This window comes from Centroberyx affinis, unplaced genomic scaffold (genome assembly GCF_046629955.1).
Source record: "Centroberyx affinis isolate AG114_WGS23_722 - 3 ecotype Tasmania unplaced genomic scaffold, CSIRO-AGI_Caff_v1 ptg002148l_1, whole genome shotgun sequence".
Classification (NCBI taxonomy): Eukaryota; Metazoa; Chordata; class Actinopteri; order Beryciformes; family Berycidae; genus Centroberyx; species Centroberyx affinis.
Window position 1 is genome coordinate 205,490 of NW_027280465.1, and position 13,869 is coordinate 219,358.

General features: G+C 42.4%; 1 protein-coding gene across 1 annotated transcript in view; it reads right to left on the reverse strand.

Moving 5' to 3' along the window:
• Window positions 1–1,525: 1,525 nt before the first annotated feature.
• Window positions 1,526–13,869, reverse strand: part of dagla (diacylglycerol lipase, alpha) — a 38,553-nt gene continuing 26,209 nt past the window's right edge. The window contains exons 13-20 of the mRNA XM_071531892.1: window positions 13,703–13,783; window positions 13,328–13,470; window positions 12,008–12,076; window positions 11,845–11,917; window positions 11,066–11,274; window positions 9,370–9,496; window positions 3,509–3,675; window positions 1,526–2,683 (exon numbers count right to left, since the gene is read on the reverse strand). Of these exons, the coding sequence (XP_071387993.1) occupies window positions 1,579–2,683; window positions 3,509–3,675; window positions 9,370–9,496; window positions 11,066–11,274; window positions 11,845–11,917; window positions 12,008–12,076; window positions 13,328–13,470; window positions 13,703–13,783 (1,974 nt within the window). The 3' untranslated portion in view covers window positions 1,526–1,578. The remainder of the gene's footprint in view (window positions 2,684–3,508; window positions 3,676–9,369; window positions 9,497–11,065; window positions 11,275–11,844; window positions 11,918–12,007; window positions 12,077–13,327; window positions 13,471–13,702; window positions 13,784–13,869) is intronic.

The following is a 13,869-nucleotide window of genomic DNA, read 5'->3' on the forward strand; positions in this document are numbered from 1 at the left end:
GTAAATTGTGAGCCAACTGTTACACCCCAAATGATATGGAAGATTGTATGCCACATATTTAAAATTAGCATACTTAGTGTACGTGACCATTTCTTCATCCAGTCCAACCCCAAAGACGCTTGAGATGAACCAGTTTAAAGGGAAGCAAACACTTGGACATCCAAGATGACAAAATTGAGAGCACCTTGAAAAGAGAAACAATATCCTACAGTGCATCTCCTGCGATGCTTTTAGGATACAGAGTTTGGTCCTGCCTGGTGACCTAGGCATGTTTTTATTAAGCCTCTCAAAAGTTGAGTTCAGATCTAGGATCATTTTCAGGGCATCTTCACACCTCATTAATAATGACCCAATAGGCAAAACTCATCCTATACCAGCCATGCTACTCTGAAATGCGTAATACATGCAGACCCTGACCTGTAACAGACTGGGCACACTGCTAAAAGCTCTCCAAAGGAAAAGGTACAGTAGTTAATGGACTAGGACAGTTAGCAAGCTGATGATTGTGGCCCAGGTCTCGAAGTTAGGATTGGTGCAAACCCCCAGGTGAGGGAGTTGCGTTTTGGAGGTGAAAGTCATGGCAGTGTTGTAAAGTCAGGATGGCATCGTCTCCTTGGTGCTGCTGTGTAACACAGTCTGCATGGGAATAAACAGAATGGCTGGGGGAGAAATAATACATAGTATGAATTCTCGTCCTCTGTGAACTTAACTTGGTATTGGTGAGTTTAAGTTTAGCAATATTCATATACATACACAAAATTACATCTCATAAATACATTTGGCAATACATTGCATGACATTTTTGGCAAAAAGGGGGAAAATTGAGCATTTGGATGTGTGCAAGATTATCCAAATGTAAATCTTGAGTGGCTTAGTGACAGTTTCTCTTTTAAAAAAAATGAATAACTTCTTCATGCACTACAAATGGTAACCAAAAGACTCAAAAACATCCATAGGCGTCTGTAATAACTTTGTCACAATCACTATTTTAAGACACATGAATTCTCACTGATAAAACACGCTTCCTCTCTTCCACAAAGTCAATTCCTAATAGACCTGAGGAACATTTCGTAATGTCTTCTCACTTCTATTGATTGACGATTATGTCCATCTTCACATTCCTGATAAAAAAAGTTGGACAAAAATCCGGAGCTGCTGAGGGTGCAGGAAGGTGTACAGTACATCTACTCAGATGATGTGCCTATGCTAACCTCTTCTACAGTGTTAGTTTTCTAATCCCTGCTCAGTTATCTAGTCTCCACTTGATCATGTTAGGTCAGTGAATGGATGTAACGCTGACGTGTTACCGCATGAGTGAGACGGCGTCGTTTTGGAATGGCATTGTGAAGCTACAGTTAGTTATATTCACCCAAAAGCAGCACAGCCCCCTGGCATGCAGACAGAGGTATCTTTTACAGTCATTGCAATAGTGTGAAAATGCTATACACAGCATTCAAAGGGGACACCTGAAAAATGGAGAGAGTTCCATCGCATGCATGTACTGTGATATGTTTTATAGTATTGGATGGATGCACCTCTGAAGTTAGAGCAAAGGACAGTGGAGTCTTGGGAGACACACTACACCATAGAGGATACTGTATTCTCTTCGGGATAGTGACAAGGGGTAGATGTCCGTAGAGAGTGTGTGGCCGGCGGGGCGCCGTCGGCGGGGGACAGGTCGTTGAGCTCCCCAGACGACGAGAGAGGGAAGGAGGGCGACAAAGAGATGCCAGAGGAGGGATCCGCGGATCCAGCAAAAGTGCGTGGGGGCTTGGGGACCAGGTTAGGCTCCAGTGTCGCTCTGGCCAGAAGCTGTTTGTCGTCCAGCCGCTGCCCTTCTCCCAGACCCTCACCCTGCCCAAAGGAACCCCGCCCCGACTCCGACTCCCCATCAGACAGCTCCAGAGGGGGGGAGCTGCTGCCATCCAGTCTGAATAGAGAGTCTAGGTACTGGGCAAACTCCAGCACCGCCTGGCTGGGATTTCCGTTGGACAGTTGCGGTGGAGGAGTGGAGGCTGCCGGCTTGGTCTCCGTGCTAAACCGTTTCTCCGCCGCCTCCGTCTCCCACTCTTCCTTTTCTCCGTCCAGCAGTCTGGAGCCGAGCTGCGGGCTGAGCGGAGCGTTCGGGGTGCTCCCCGGACTGTAGACGGCAGGCATCTGTTGGTGTTCCCCGTCAGGAAGCATTTTTGGGTTGGCGTTAGGCTCTGGCTTCAAAGGCTGAGCCAGGACGCTCTGGCCTAGCAGAGCTGGGGAATGGTGTCCACTGTAGCGAGGTGTGGCGGGGGAGAGGCGCATGGGGTAATCGGGGGTGGATCTGGATTCCAGCGGGGTAAGGAAGGGTCCAGTCTCTCCCAAGTGCTCCGGAGTAGCCTGGCAAAGGCAGTCGGCAGCCAGCAGTTCAGTGCGAGAGCTGAGAGACGGGTTCTCCTCTGGGATGGGGGCGTCCAAAGGGAAAGGGAGGCAACCCAGCATAGGCGAGCCCCTTAGCGCAGCTGAGGAGCGTCGGGAGTCCAGACTATAGAGGGATTCAGCGTCTGAGAGACTCTCCATGACAGCTAGAGGGGCTTTGCGGTCCCTCAGCTCCACCGTCAGGCGCTCCCGTGCCCCACGCAGCACCACAGGCACTGGGGGAGGAGGGCACTCAGCGAAACCATCCAGAGATATTTCAGACTGGGCACAGGAACTACAGGAGAGGAGAGGGGAGGAGAGGGAGAGGGGAGAGGAGTTTCGAAACACAAGATAGAAATTACAACAGGGGTCAAAAACACATTCACAAGAAGTAGAGGGTTGAACAAGGGAAAAATGGGAAAGTGTTATCATTAAAACTAAAGAAGGATTCCAAAAATGAGGTGAATACCAGTAAAAAAAATGTTATGTATTAGTAAGGAAACAGATAAAGGAGATAAGGAAATACAGGGGGCCAGGAGTGTATCCTACTAGTGTATATACTCTTGTATTAGTGTCTAATACAGGAGAGGTAACTTTATAATTCAACTACCACTACCAGGAGATTATACTGGCTTTGGACAGGGGCTAAACCAGAGAGGGCGAGGAGGGAACTGGATACTACCATATGCTGCAACTGCTCTGTAGTCAGACAGCGTGCGTGCATGAGAGAAAGGAGCACAGATGCAGAGTTAATGATCTCATGCATTGCTTACCGTGATAATGCTTTTAGGCTTTTGTTGTTTTTTTTTTTGTTTTTTTTTTAAAAGGGCAACAGATAGAAAAACATGAAAAACAGTGAGGTATATTCTTCCCAACATGTAGCAAGTAGAAAAAGTATTGTTTAGTACTGACTAAATAGTTACAAGATTAAAATTAGACATGTCACTATAATTATTATTCCTACAGTTTAGGAAGAGTTTTGTTTGCTCGTGTTTAGGTCATGGAGGGAAATGAATATACAGTGGATCAAATTGTTTTTAACAAATCCAGACTCCATCTATTTGACTGCCGGATTCCTCTAGGCCTAAATAGACCCACGGTGATGCTTTACTGTACTAACCGGACACTACTGTTCCTGCGATGGTGGGTTGCAGGCGTCGGCTGCTGGGAGGTCGTCGATGCACCGATGAAGATGGTCTCCGCATGTAAGTCCACTTCTGTGGGGCTCACCATAATCTTGGCTGCCGACAGCAAGGCCGTTTTCCCTTTGTTGTAGTTCTCCAGCACCTGTCACACGCACAGGGGCACACATCAATACCGTCACCGGCAGCATGGCAGACATTATTGCTAGACTTGATTGCTCCCGAGAAGGGATGGACATTAAGAGAAATACAGGTACACAGTAGGAGAGAAAAGAAAGGATGAGCAGTAGGGATTGAAAACGCACGCAGAGAAAGGTATAATTGCAAACAGGTATTATCAGCCCAGTGAAAAACCCTCAGTGCTTACCCAGTTTGTGAAGGCTAGAATTCTATTTTAGTGCACAAAACCAACAGATTATAACATACAAAAAAAAGATTGATCTGCAATAAAAAAAACAAAAAGCTTATTGGCTTACTCGATTTCAATATTTCTGTTCTATTTTGTTTTCAGAAAGCTTAATTTTTTTCAAGGCAAAAAATAAATATGCGCACAGACATCTCAGCGCACTGGACTTTGGGATAAGTTTGTATGTCTTTCTTTTATAATTGTGTCCCATCCTTCTTCTATGTCAGCAGGTGGGATGAATTTACAAACAATTCACATAGAAAAGGATAAAAATCCACTGGCCATTACTAGTTTGAGATGCTTCAACACACATACTGTCAGTTTTCACACACTCGCACATCTCACTTATGTCATCTCTCAGGTTAATGAACAATAAATGCAAGATATAGGCAAATAGACCCAGTCGCTAAAGTCTGGTTACATAACTGAAATACGCTTAGTCAGAATAAAGTGATTTTCAATGCCGTTTTTCCACGACCTGCTACATCTAAACCTAACTGCAAATATGATTACATTTTCTATTTTTAAAAATGTTTTACTCTAATGTATCAACAGTGTAAGTACAAAAGCAGAGTGTAGTTCAGAGAAATGTAGGTGCATTCAAAAGGAGAGCTTACACCTACTCTGACTGACATTAAACACCCACAGTGGAGTCACAGATACTTGAGCAAGAACTACACAAGACCTATGATAAAGAATGGCAAGCCATAACACTTTATGCAACTTCAAAAAAGATCAAGAAAATCCTAACCCACAAACTCTTCAGTGTTGTGTAAATGGTAGGAAAAAAAGAGAGTAATGGCAAATCACATCAACACACGACATGTATTTGCTTAGCTTTAATGAGTTAAAAACACTTGCTGAAAACACAGAATGATATGAATACAATTGGCACAGTTAGAAGACATGAAAACACCATGCATCCATGTAAAACATCCAAACATCCATGTAACAATGGAATATAAAATAAAGTCAAAAGTGAATTAAATGGCAGGTAATGGTTATAAACAAAGAATGATATTCTTCAAAGGAACACATGGGTACAATAAGTTAAAAATGGCATTAAAACATGTAAATTATGTCTGGGTTATGGAGATGATGGATATGGATCACAAATGACAACATGAGTGATTAGGTCACACAACACCAGAGGGACCTAGAATTAGTGGAGTAAAGATGCAGGAAGGCTAGACTGCTGCCAGTGACCAGCAGCAAATGGCACCAAAAATATCAAACACATCAGTTGAACGCACAACAACCAACAAATGATTAAAAACAAAGCATGAGACCGTACAGAGAGAGAGAGAGAGAGAGAGAGAGAGAGAGAGAGAGAGAGAGAGAGAGAGAGAGAGAGAGAGAGAGAGAGAGAGAGAGAGAGAGAGAACACTATTTCTACAAATTCACAATGGCTCATTTCTCATCTGTAGATGAACAGAATAAAGTGAGAATATTGAAGGGGGAATGTGAAGAAGTTAATACTGCTGCGAGAGACAATGAGTAAAAAAACAAAACAAAACAAAAACCCTGTTTACTGTATTATCTGTTCTACTATACTCTCAATGGTATACTCTTCTCTAATATTTACATCAATCCACTCTTTATTATTTTACATATACAATACATTGTCATTATTACCATTGTTAATATTTCAACATCATTCTAATTGTTTCTGTTGACTTCAGTAGTTTTTTTATCATAATTATTTGTCATCATTATTGATTACTACCAAAGCTTTGGCAATATATACTGAATTGTACTTTATGCCAATCAAGCATAAGCTCATTGAATGATTGAGAGAGGGGGCGAGAGAGAGCGAGAGAGAGAACGAGAGAGGGCAAGAGAGAGAGAGACTCAATCCCTCCACAATCAGAAAATGCAATGCAACCCCAACAGTCATACATCATTTCTCATCACAGCCGTCATTCATGAAAGCACACAACGACATAGCATGGCTCTGTGTATTTTTTGATGAAATTAATGTTTTAGTTGAGGATATGATGCAATTCCAGTTTTGAGAAGCTTACTAATAAAAACTCTCCACTCTTTCTCAGTTCTTTTAGACTGGCTAATCCGTAACGATAGTCAGTACTAAGGGAGAATGTGTGACTTATTTTTAAAGACCTACAGTTAGCACCAGTTTCACAGCAGAGTAAGGGAGCTGAACCTCATATTAACAGGTTTCCCCTTCCTTGTTACTCTGCTTCTATCTGCTCCTAATGACTAAGTGACAATTCCTTGAGGGGGTTATGACTGAGAAAATGCTGAATGAGTGCTTTCAAAAAGAGGAGGGAGGGAGAAGACGCATCCAAAGAGAAGAGGGCATCTTGAGCTCCAGCCAATAAAAAACCCTGAGAGAAGCCAAGCCAAGAATGAAGAGAGAAGGAGTTAATGTGGAAGAAATTAGTTTACCGTAGGAATTTCATAAACACAAAGAAAACACGCTGGCTCCAGGAACAAGGAAATGCATGCCATAGAGCCTGACCAAATCTACTGTAGCTGTTGGTAAGAGGAAGGAAATAGAAGGAAGTCGGGGCTTGGATGACTGGCAAGCCATCCAAGAAAAAAAAAGGAGACTGTGGTGTTTGTGGTTGGGTTGATATAAGAGGTGGTAAAATGCTGTAGTCTGTTTTTGACAGGTAAGGACAGCTGGACAATGAATCGATTTGGTATCAAGGAGGAGTGCAGCTGTGTTTGTACTCATCATGTGGAATTGTAAAAGCCTATTTTTTGGCTCTGAAGGTTAACAGTCAAGACGAGACGGAGGGCTAGATGATGGTGTAGTAAACATGGAAGGCCTGAGCGTGGTAGGCCAGGTCTACCAATGAGAGTGACATCAACTCTATGGCAGAGAAACAGAAGGACTATTTGGCACTTGTAAACTACAGACCGCATCTATTTGGGAAGAGATATTTGACGTTAGTATCTTGGTAGGAGAATTGTCTATCTGACTACAGTTGGACTCATCAGATAGGATTTCAGGAAGAGGAGTAGGAATCACCTCTACACAGGGAGGAGAGCTGGGTGGGTCTGCCTGCGTATGTGGGGGAATGCATGAGTCATACTCGGCTGAAAGCGGTCCTGACTCAGGATCGGAGGGGCTGTTAGAAAGCGGCGGGATAGACACCAAGCATTGCTGAGAGGCAGAAGTAGAATCTGACAAAGGAGGAGGAAGAACAGACTGTGCATCTGAAAAAGGAGAAGTCAGCGGGACAGAGGGAGTCTCCGAGAGAGGCGGGGTGCAGGACGGGTCTTTGTGGGTGAGAGAGGAGGTATCAGAGAGGAGGGGACTGGAGGGTAATTCGGTTTGGGAGGTTAGAAGCACAGCAGTAGAGCAGGTTGGTTGACTGACTTCCAGCTCCTCTGGTTCCCAGTTTGCCTGCTCAGACAGGGGACAAAATGGTTCCAGCACCTGCAGAAACACCAGAGGTATCATACTAAAGCCTAGGCACAGCAGATATACACACACACGCGCACACTATAATTAATTAATCACAAAATGATTCATTCATCAGACATGTTGACGCAGCGCTGACACACAAAAACTGATGCAAGACCATGTAATAGCACAATGTATACAGAGAGAGGCAAACCTACAGCTTTGACTCTCCAGTCACAAGAACCCTTAGTGCAGTAGTCCATCACATGCAAGCACACACACGTCTATACCGCCTTGTCTGAGTAGATGCTGCTCTGCCCGTGACTCACACACTCATAGAGACCAGAGAGCCCATGAAGCCCAGCAGGAGTGAACAGTCCCCATGCCCAGCTACTGGAGCAAGTGTGAAGAAAATAAAAGGGTGGTTAGTTGGAAAGTTAAGACTGGGCCTCATGCATGAATTGTCCATACAAACAGATCTGAAAACCCTCAATAAGAAGAATATTCATTCTTGACTGACGGTGAAAGACTTAAGAAGGGGCGTACCACTGAATTTTAGAATTCAAATAGGTTTTTCCTGTGGCCCAGCAACAGTTCGGGATTGCATTTTGGGGCTTGGAACTGTCATGGCAATAAGATGAAGCACATTTGGATGGATAAGCTTCACAATCATTGAAAATGGAGTCACTGAATGCCATAAAAAGTCAATTTTAAGCGCCAAGCAGTCACATTTAAGGTGGAGTATCAATGTTTTCCAATGTTTTCCCTGTACTGCAGATATAGGCACATTTATTAAGCATAGCACAAACAAATCAAACACATCAGCAATGATATTGTAAACATTATAAGAGTTGTTAAAGAAGGGATATGTACAAGATATGCCTATTTCCAGTTAGAGTAGTATTAAGCACTTTCAAGCCATAATTAAAGGTCCCATATTCTACACTTTCCAGTGTTTTATTTTATGTCTTGAGGTCCATTAAAAACCGTTGTATGGTTTCATGTACCAACTAGAAATAACCCGCCTCGCAGTTGTATGCCTTGACCTTTGACCCTTGACCACCAAAATCGAATCAGTTCATCCTTGAGTCCAAGTAGACGTTTGTACCAAATTTGAAGAAATTCCCTCAAGGCGTTCCTGAGAAATCACGTTCACGAGAATGGGACGAATGTACGTACATACGTACGGACAACCCGAAAACATAATGCCTCCGGCCATGGCTGTCGCCAACGCGGAGGCATAAAAACACTCTCTATCCAATTTTCCAGCATCTCTCTAGCCTTGCCAAGAACAGGCTGTTTTTGTTCCTGTGTCTTTAAGGCTCATTAATATTAATGACCCTTCTGCTCTGATTGGCTAACCGTTTCAAGAGTGAAATGTGAGACACCACGGCTCCGCCAGCAACAGGTGAGGAAAACTCTCCGGTAAATAAACAATGGCAACAGCTCAACCGCTTAAAAAAAACCCGCTTTGTTAGTATAAAAGTGATAAAAATGATAATGAGTGAACCTTTGTGGCGCCACAAAGTTACGGAAGTCCAAACGGCTCATTTAGAGGCTCGGTTTCCTAATATGGATTGTGTGGATTTAGTTGGCTACTGTGCGCTTTGGTACTTTCACGATGTTTAGATAGCACATCCAACTCTTTTATGATCAAAGAGGCAAGGGAAATCCCATTTTCCACAATATGGGACCTTTTCCAACTTTTAAGTACAAAAACAAAATTCTAGCTTTAGGAGAGCTGTTTTTGTTGAAAACAAAAAAGTTAGAATTAGGTCGTAGGTCACTAACATAACATATGTAAATTCTTAAATAGTGGTATTCCCCTATATGAACAAATGTAGAAAGTATTTGTGACTGAAACAGAATTGTTATGGATAGTTAGAGGCTACTCACACATATGTAGATACAATAACACAAACACATGTCCATTCATTCATTCGGTCATTCTGACTTAAAAATCAGCATCAAGACCCAGGAGCCATCTCAATAACGCCTTCAGTATGTCACCCTTATAAAGTAAAGTATTTATACGCATGCACACAGTTATCACAGACCTTGTTGAGGCCCTCCATCACCATGTGAGGCATGTGCTCATTAAGCATGGCCGGCGATATGATGACCTCATCAAAGGCCTTGTTGTCCCCCCATAGAGCAGAGTAGGTGGGCTCCTCCTGTCCACAGCTAGAGAGAGAGAGAGAGAGAGAGAGAGAGAGAGAGAGAGACTGTCATTTATGACAAGATAACACTATGATGTAGATTCGCAACAGCCTGCCTCACTATCCAGCACAGCATAACACATCTTTAAGCACAAATATAAGTCTGTAGGGCTGTTTGTACAAGTAAAGGCAAGAAGCTCACTGATGGCACATGGCAGTGACACAATGGAAAGATTCAAGATTCTGTGACTTTTTCCTGTAATATATAACAAGCAGCAAATATCAGAGCTATCTTTGGGAATTTTGTCATAGTTACAGACATGCAATCAATTAAATGCTCTTTAACGGTTCCAGTGAAAACTTGATTCTAATGTAATATATAAAACAAACTATATAATACTGGTTCAAAAAGATGATTCAGTAGCATCCAAAAGCCTTTATTTTCTGCATTTGTAATGTGTCATTTTAATGCCACTATCAGACATTCCAAACCCACAAGAGCTTGCCGTGTTGTCACTGTTGGGTTAACCTAGCCAAACCACTTCCGCATGGTGGTTTTCCACCAGCTTGCAGTGGGCGGCTAGAGATTACAAGGCTACTTGCTTCTGTGCAACGACTGTCAGATGAGCAGCGGCGAATTACCAAACCACAACCAACGTGCCACCAGCCTCCCATAACTGGACAGAGGCCAGATTGTTTTTTATAGACTTCCTTTGAGATCACTGGCTTCCATTTGAGTTGTGGTCTGCAGTGCAACCAATACATAACCGCCAAAGGCCTGACTGCCTTTGCTTGCTGGGTTGAAACCACAGAGACTTTCATGAAACTAGACAATGTTATCTAACCTGCCTTGTGAATAAAATAAAAATAAAAATCCCCTTTTTTCACATGTTTAAGGAATGCAATTGCCAAGTCAAAATCTTTCCTTCCTTTATCAGTTATATAGCTATGAATTTAATAAGTAATGATGGAGTCATTGAGATACATTCTGACCTTGGATCCAGGATGTTTACATTTGATACCGCAGGGCAGGGCCAGTTTCAGACATCAAACTCCAATATCCCATAACACTAGCAATAAAGACTTTCATTTCATTACAGTTATGTGAAAGCTAGGCATCTCCTTTTAAAAGGTATCCCTAAAATTTGTCTCACAAAGAGTATTTAGACAATGGACTACAATCAAAAGCTACTAAACTGCTTTAGACTTAAAATGACTCTGTCAATTTCAAGATGTACAGAATTGTAATTCACACTTAAATATGTTGGTATACGTTTTTATTGTCTTTGGTACTTTTGGGTACTGTGTTTTGAGGAATTTCTGTTTTATTAGATAGCACAGCAGAGAGTAGAGGGAAAAACTTGAACTGAACTTGGTGTTTATAATGCATTCATAATATCCAAATACTAAAGCGTGTTTATGAATCCTCATGTGACCTTTCATGAGGTATTCAGTGGAGCAGTGAAAGAGTACTGATAATTCCAGCTGCACTTTGTACCTAGCTGCATCACCATCTTACCCATGATCGCAGTAAAGAACATCTTGGGATTTAATTGCTATAATCGACCCCAAGCTTTCAAACCCATCCCCTCACCATGTCTCTGGGGGATGGTTGTGCACCACGTGGATGATCTTGCCAGGGGGGTAGAGAGGGGTAGAGGCTGAGAGGGCGATGCTGAGGTCACTGGGGTGGAGCCACAGGCGGCTGCTGGGCGGTGCTGCTGGTTGGGACTGGGGACCATCCTCCTCTAGCGGAAGCTCTGACTTAGGGATGCACTTGGTGCCTCCCGCAATGATCCTCCACTGTCGCAGAGAAAGGTGCATTTCAATTGTGCTACATGACATCTGGATCTAAATGTATTCTCTGTATATTGTATGTTTTTCTGGAGATTTTGCTTCCATAGTACTGTACAAAATACCGTAGTCTACTATGTTATATTCCAGTGGTTCTCAACCTTTTTGGCTTGTGACCCCTTAAAACAAAACTCCTGCTCACGACCCCCTGTCACAGGCTGCTTATGCAGAGTGGTGAACAGTTCAACCAAAGAATGATTTTCCCTTTTCAGGTTGTTTCATTTGATTAATTATCAGAGGAGGCCAAGAGGCTTAAAACTATTCAGTATTTCACATGAAAAAAGCAAAAATTTGAGAAAAAGCTGAAAAAATAGACATGATAATACATTTCCATATCCCACAAATCATCACCACTTCTATATTCTACAGTACAGCACAGTAAAAACAGCACAGCTTGTTCCTGGGAAGACCATCTGATAGTGTGATGTGTTAATTTCTGACCATTCTGTTTGATGCTGTATAGTACACATTGCCTTCAGGTCTGACTGCTATCCTCTACACTGTTGAAAGTAAAGTCACCTTTGGCTTGTTACTTTTCTGTAAGACTTCCAGAAGGTGGCGTCGAAAACCCTCCAGTTGTGACAGGCCAATCCTATAAGAGACCAGCAGCAGATATGGGTATCCTGTTTATTGCAGTATAGATTAGTAAAGCTAATTATACTCCATATAGAGGAGGACGTACCTTGGGACCAGGTCTTTTCCTAATACCACAGAGGTGACAAACTCTTTGGAATACTCCATGGCATCCTCACTGGGTAAAAAAAAAAAAAAAAAAAGAAGATGGAGAAAGTGACGTTATGTAAATGGCAAATGTGGACTGGGGTAAAATGAGTTCTCTCCATCTCTGAATCGAATGTGTATACATTTCCATCTCACACTTTTGAACAAACATCTGTTCTAATTCAAAGTGATTAAAAAAATCCAAAAGCTCTCTGCAGCAAATAATGACATGTGATAGGCACTGCAGTCCACCATCATGCATCATGCACTCTTCTGCATTAAATATTTAAGGTTTATCCACATATCACCATATCCACAAGAGGGCTCATAAACATGAGTACATTCAAATTCTGATAGATGCAATGCCGGAGATGATGGAGAGAAAAATAGGCTTGAGAAAAATCCTCATACATAAAGCCTATTAAATCAAATCCAAAAAGTACAGAAATATAACAAGTTTTTTTTTTTTAATCTTCTCAGTTATTACTATGAAATAATGACTGGCAGCCATGGCAACTGGCTCATTTGATCAGTACTGCAGAAGCAGCATACCTTCTGACCACAAATTGCCTTATCTTACTGAAACACCAGGAGTGCAGTGGAGCATGTAATATTCTCTTAATACAGACTCTCTTCTGGCGTGATTTGCATAGCAAGCACAGTTTACGATGCAGCTTTATAGCAGAGTGCTGGGCATTGTCAAGTCAGTCAAGTCCACTGGACTGTGAGAGGAAACCCACGCAAACACGGGGAAAACATGCAAACTCCACACAGAAAAGACCAGGCCCGAGATTCAAACACAAGACCATCTAACTGTGAAGCGACAGTGCTCAAATCTCAAATCCGAGCATGGTGCATGTGTATGAACAGGACAAAGCTCGACAGCTAGTTTAAGTGATACATGCTTGTATAATATGGAATAATAAATAAAATATGCTTAGAATATACAAGGAAATCAAAGTGAAGTGAAATCTAAGCTGTGAAGTGAAGATCCAAAAACCACAGTTACATGTCTCCAGGGCTTGACAGCATCCTGTTTTTTCATAAAGGTGAGATAAATTTCTATTCTGTGAGCCTGCTGCAGTAGTCTAAATACCCTCAGATACCTGTGAGTCTTATAGAAGTGCTAGTAAAGCTTTAAGATAAGCTCCTGAACAATGAACTGAATGTTGAATGAATGCTTCATCTTCTTCCTGTTATCGTCTATCGGGCCCCAAACATAGATTTTCCTTCGCTTTTTTTTGATGCCTTACCACACACACAAACACACACATGCACTCACCTAAGAAGGCCACCAGGTGGGGAGTAAGAGTAGCATTGGAGTGTGGGGTACTGAGATCTCAGCAGGAACGAGAGGATAGCAGCAGTGCCTGCACCAAGAGAATGCCCTACTATCACCAGCCCATAGTGCATGGTGCCTTTACCCTGCGAGGGAGAGAAGAGAGTCATTACACTCACATCAATACACATTTGATACAACAGTGAAGCTACTTACTTAAAGACAATGGTTCTATCGCTATCAGTGTGCTGTTGGTTGAAATATTGCATAGCGAGTGCAGTGAATAAAACACTATAACGATAACACCGATACGACACAGACAATGTCCATTATTCACCCCACTGCACTCGGATATATTGACCAAATATCAATATGTACCAAGTCTCTTCCAAAGGCTTGTGACAAGATCATTTCCTGCTCCAGTTTCTTCTTAATGTATTCTGCTGAGTAAACCATCCCCTGAGAGTGGACAGAAACAGAGTGGGATTTAGAAAGTGGAAGAGGAAGATGAGGAGACAGAAAAAGAAATATGGACCAAAAGATTG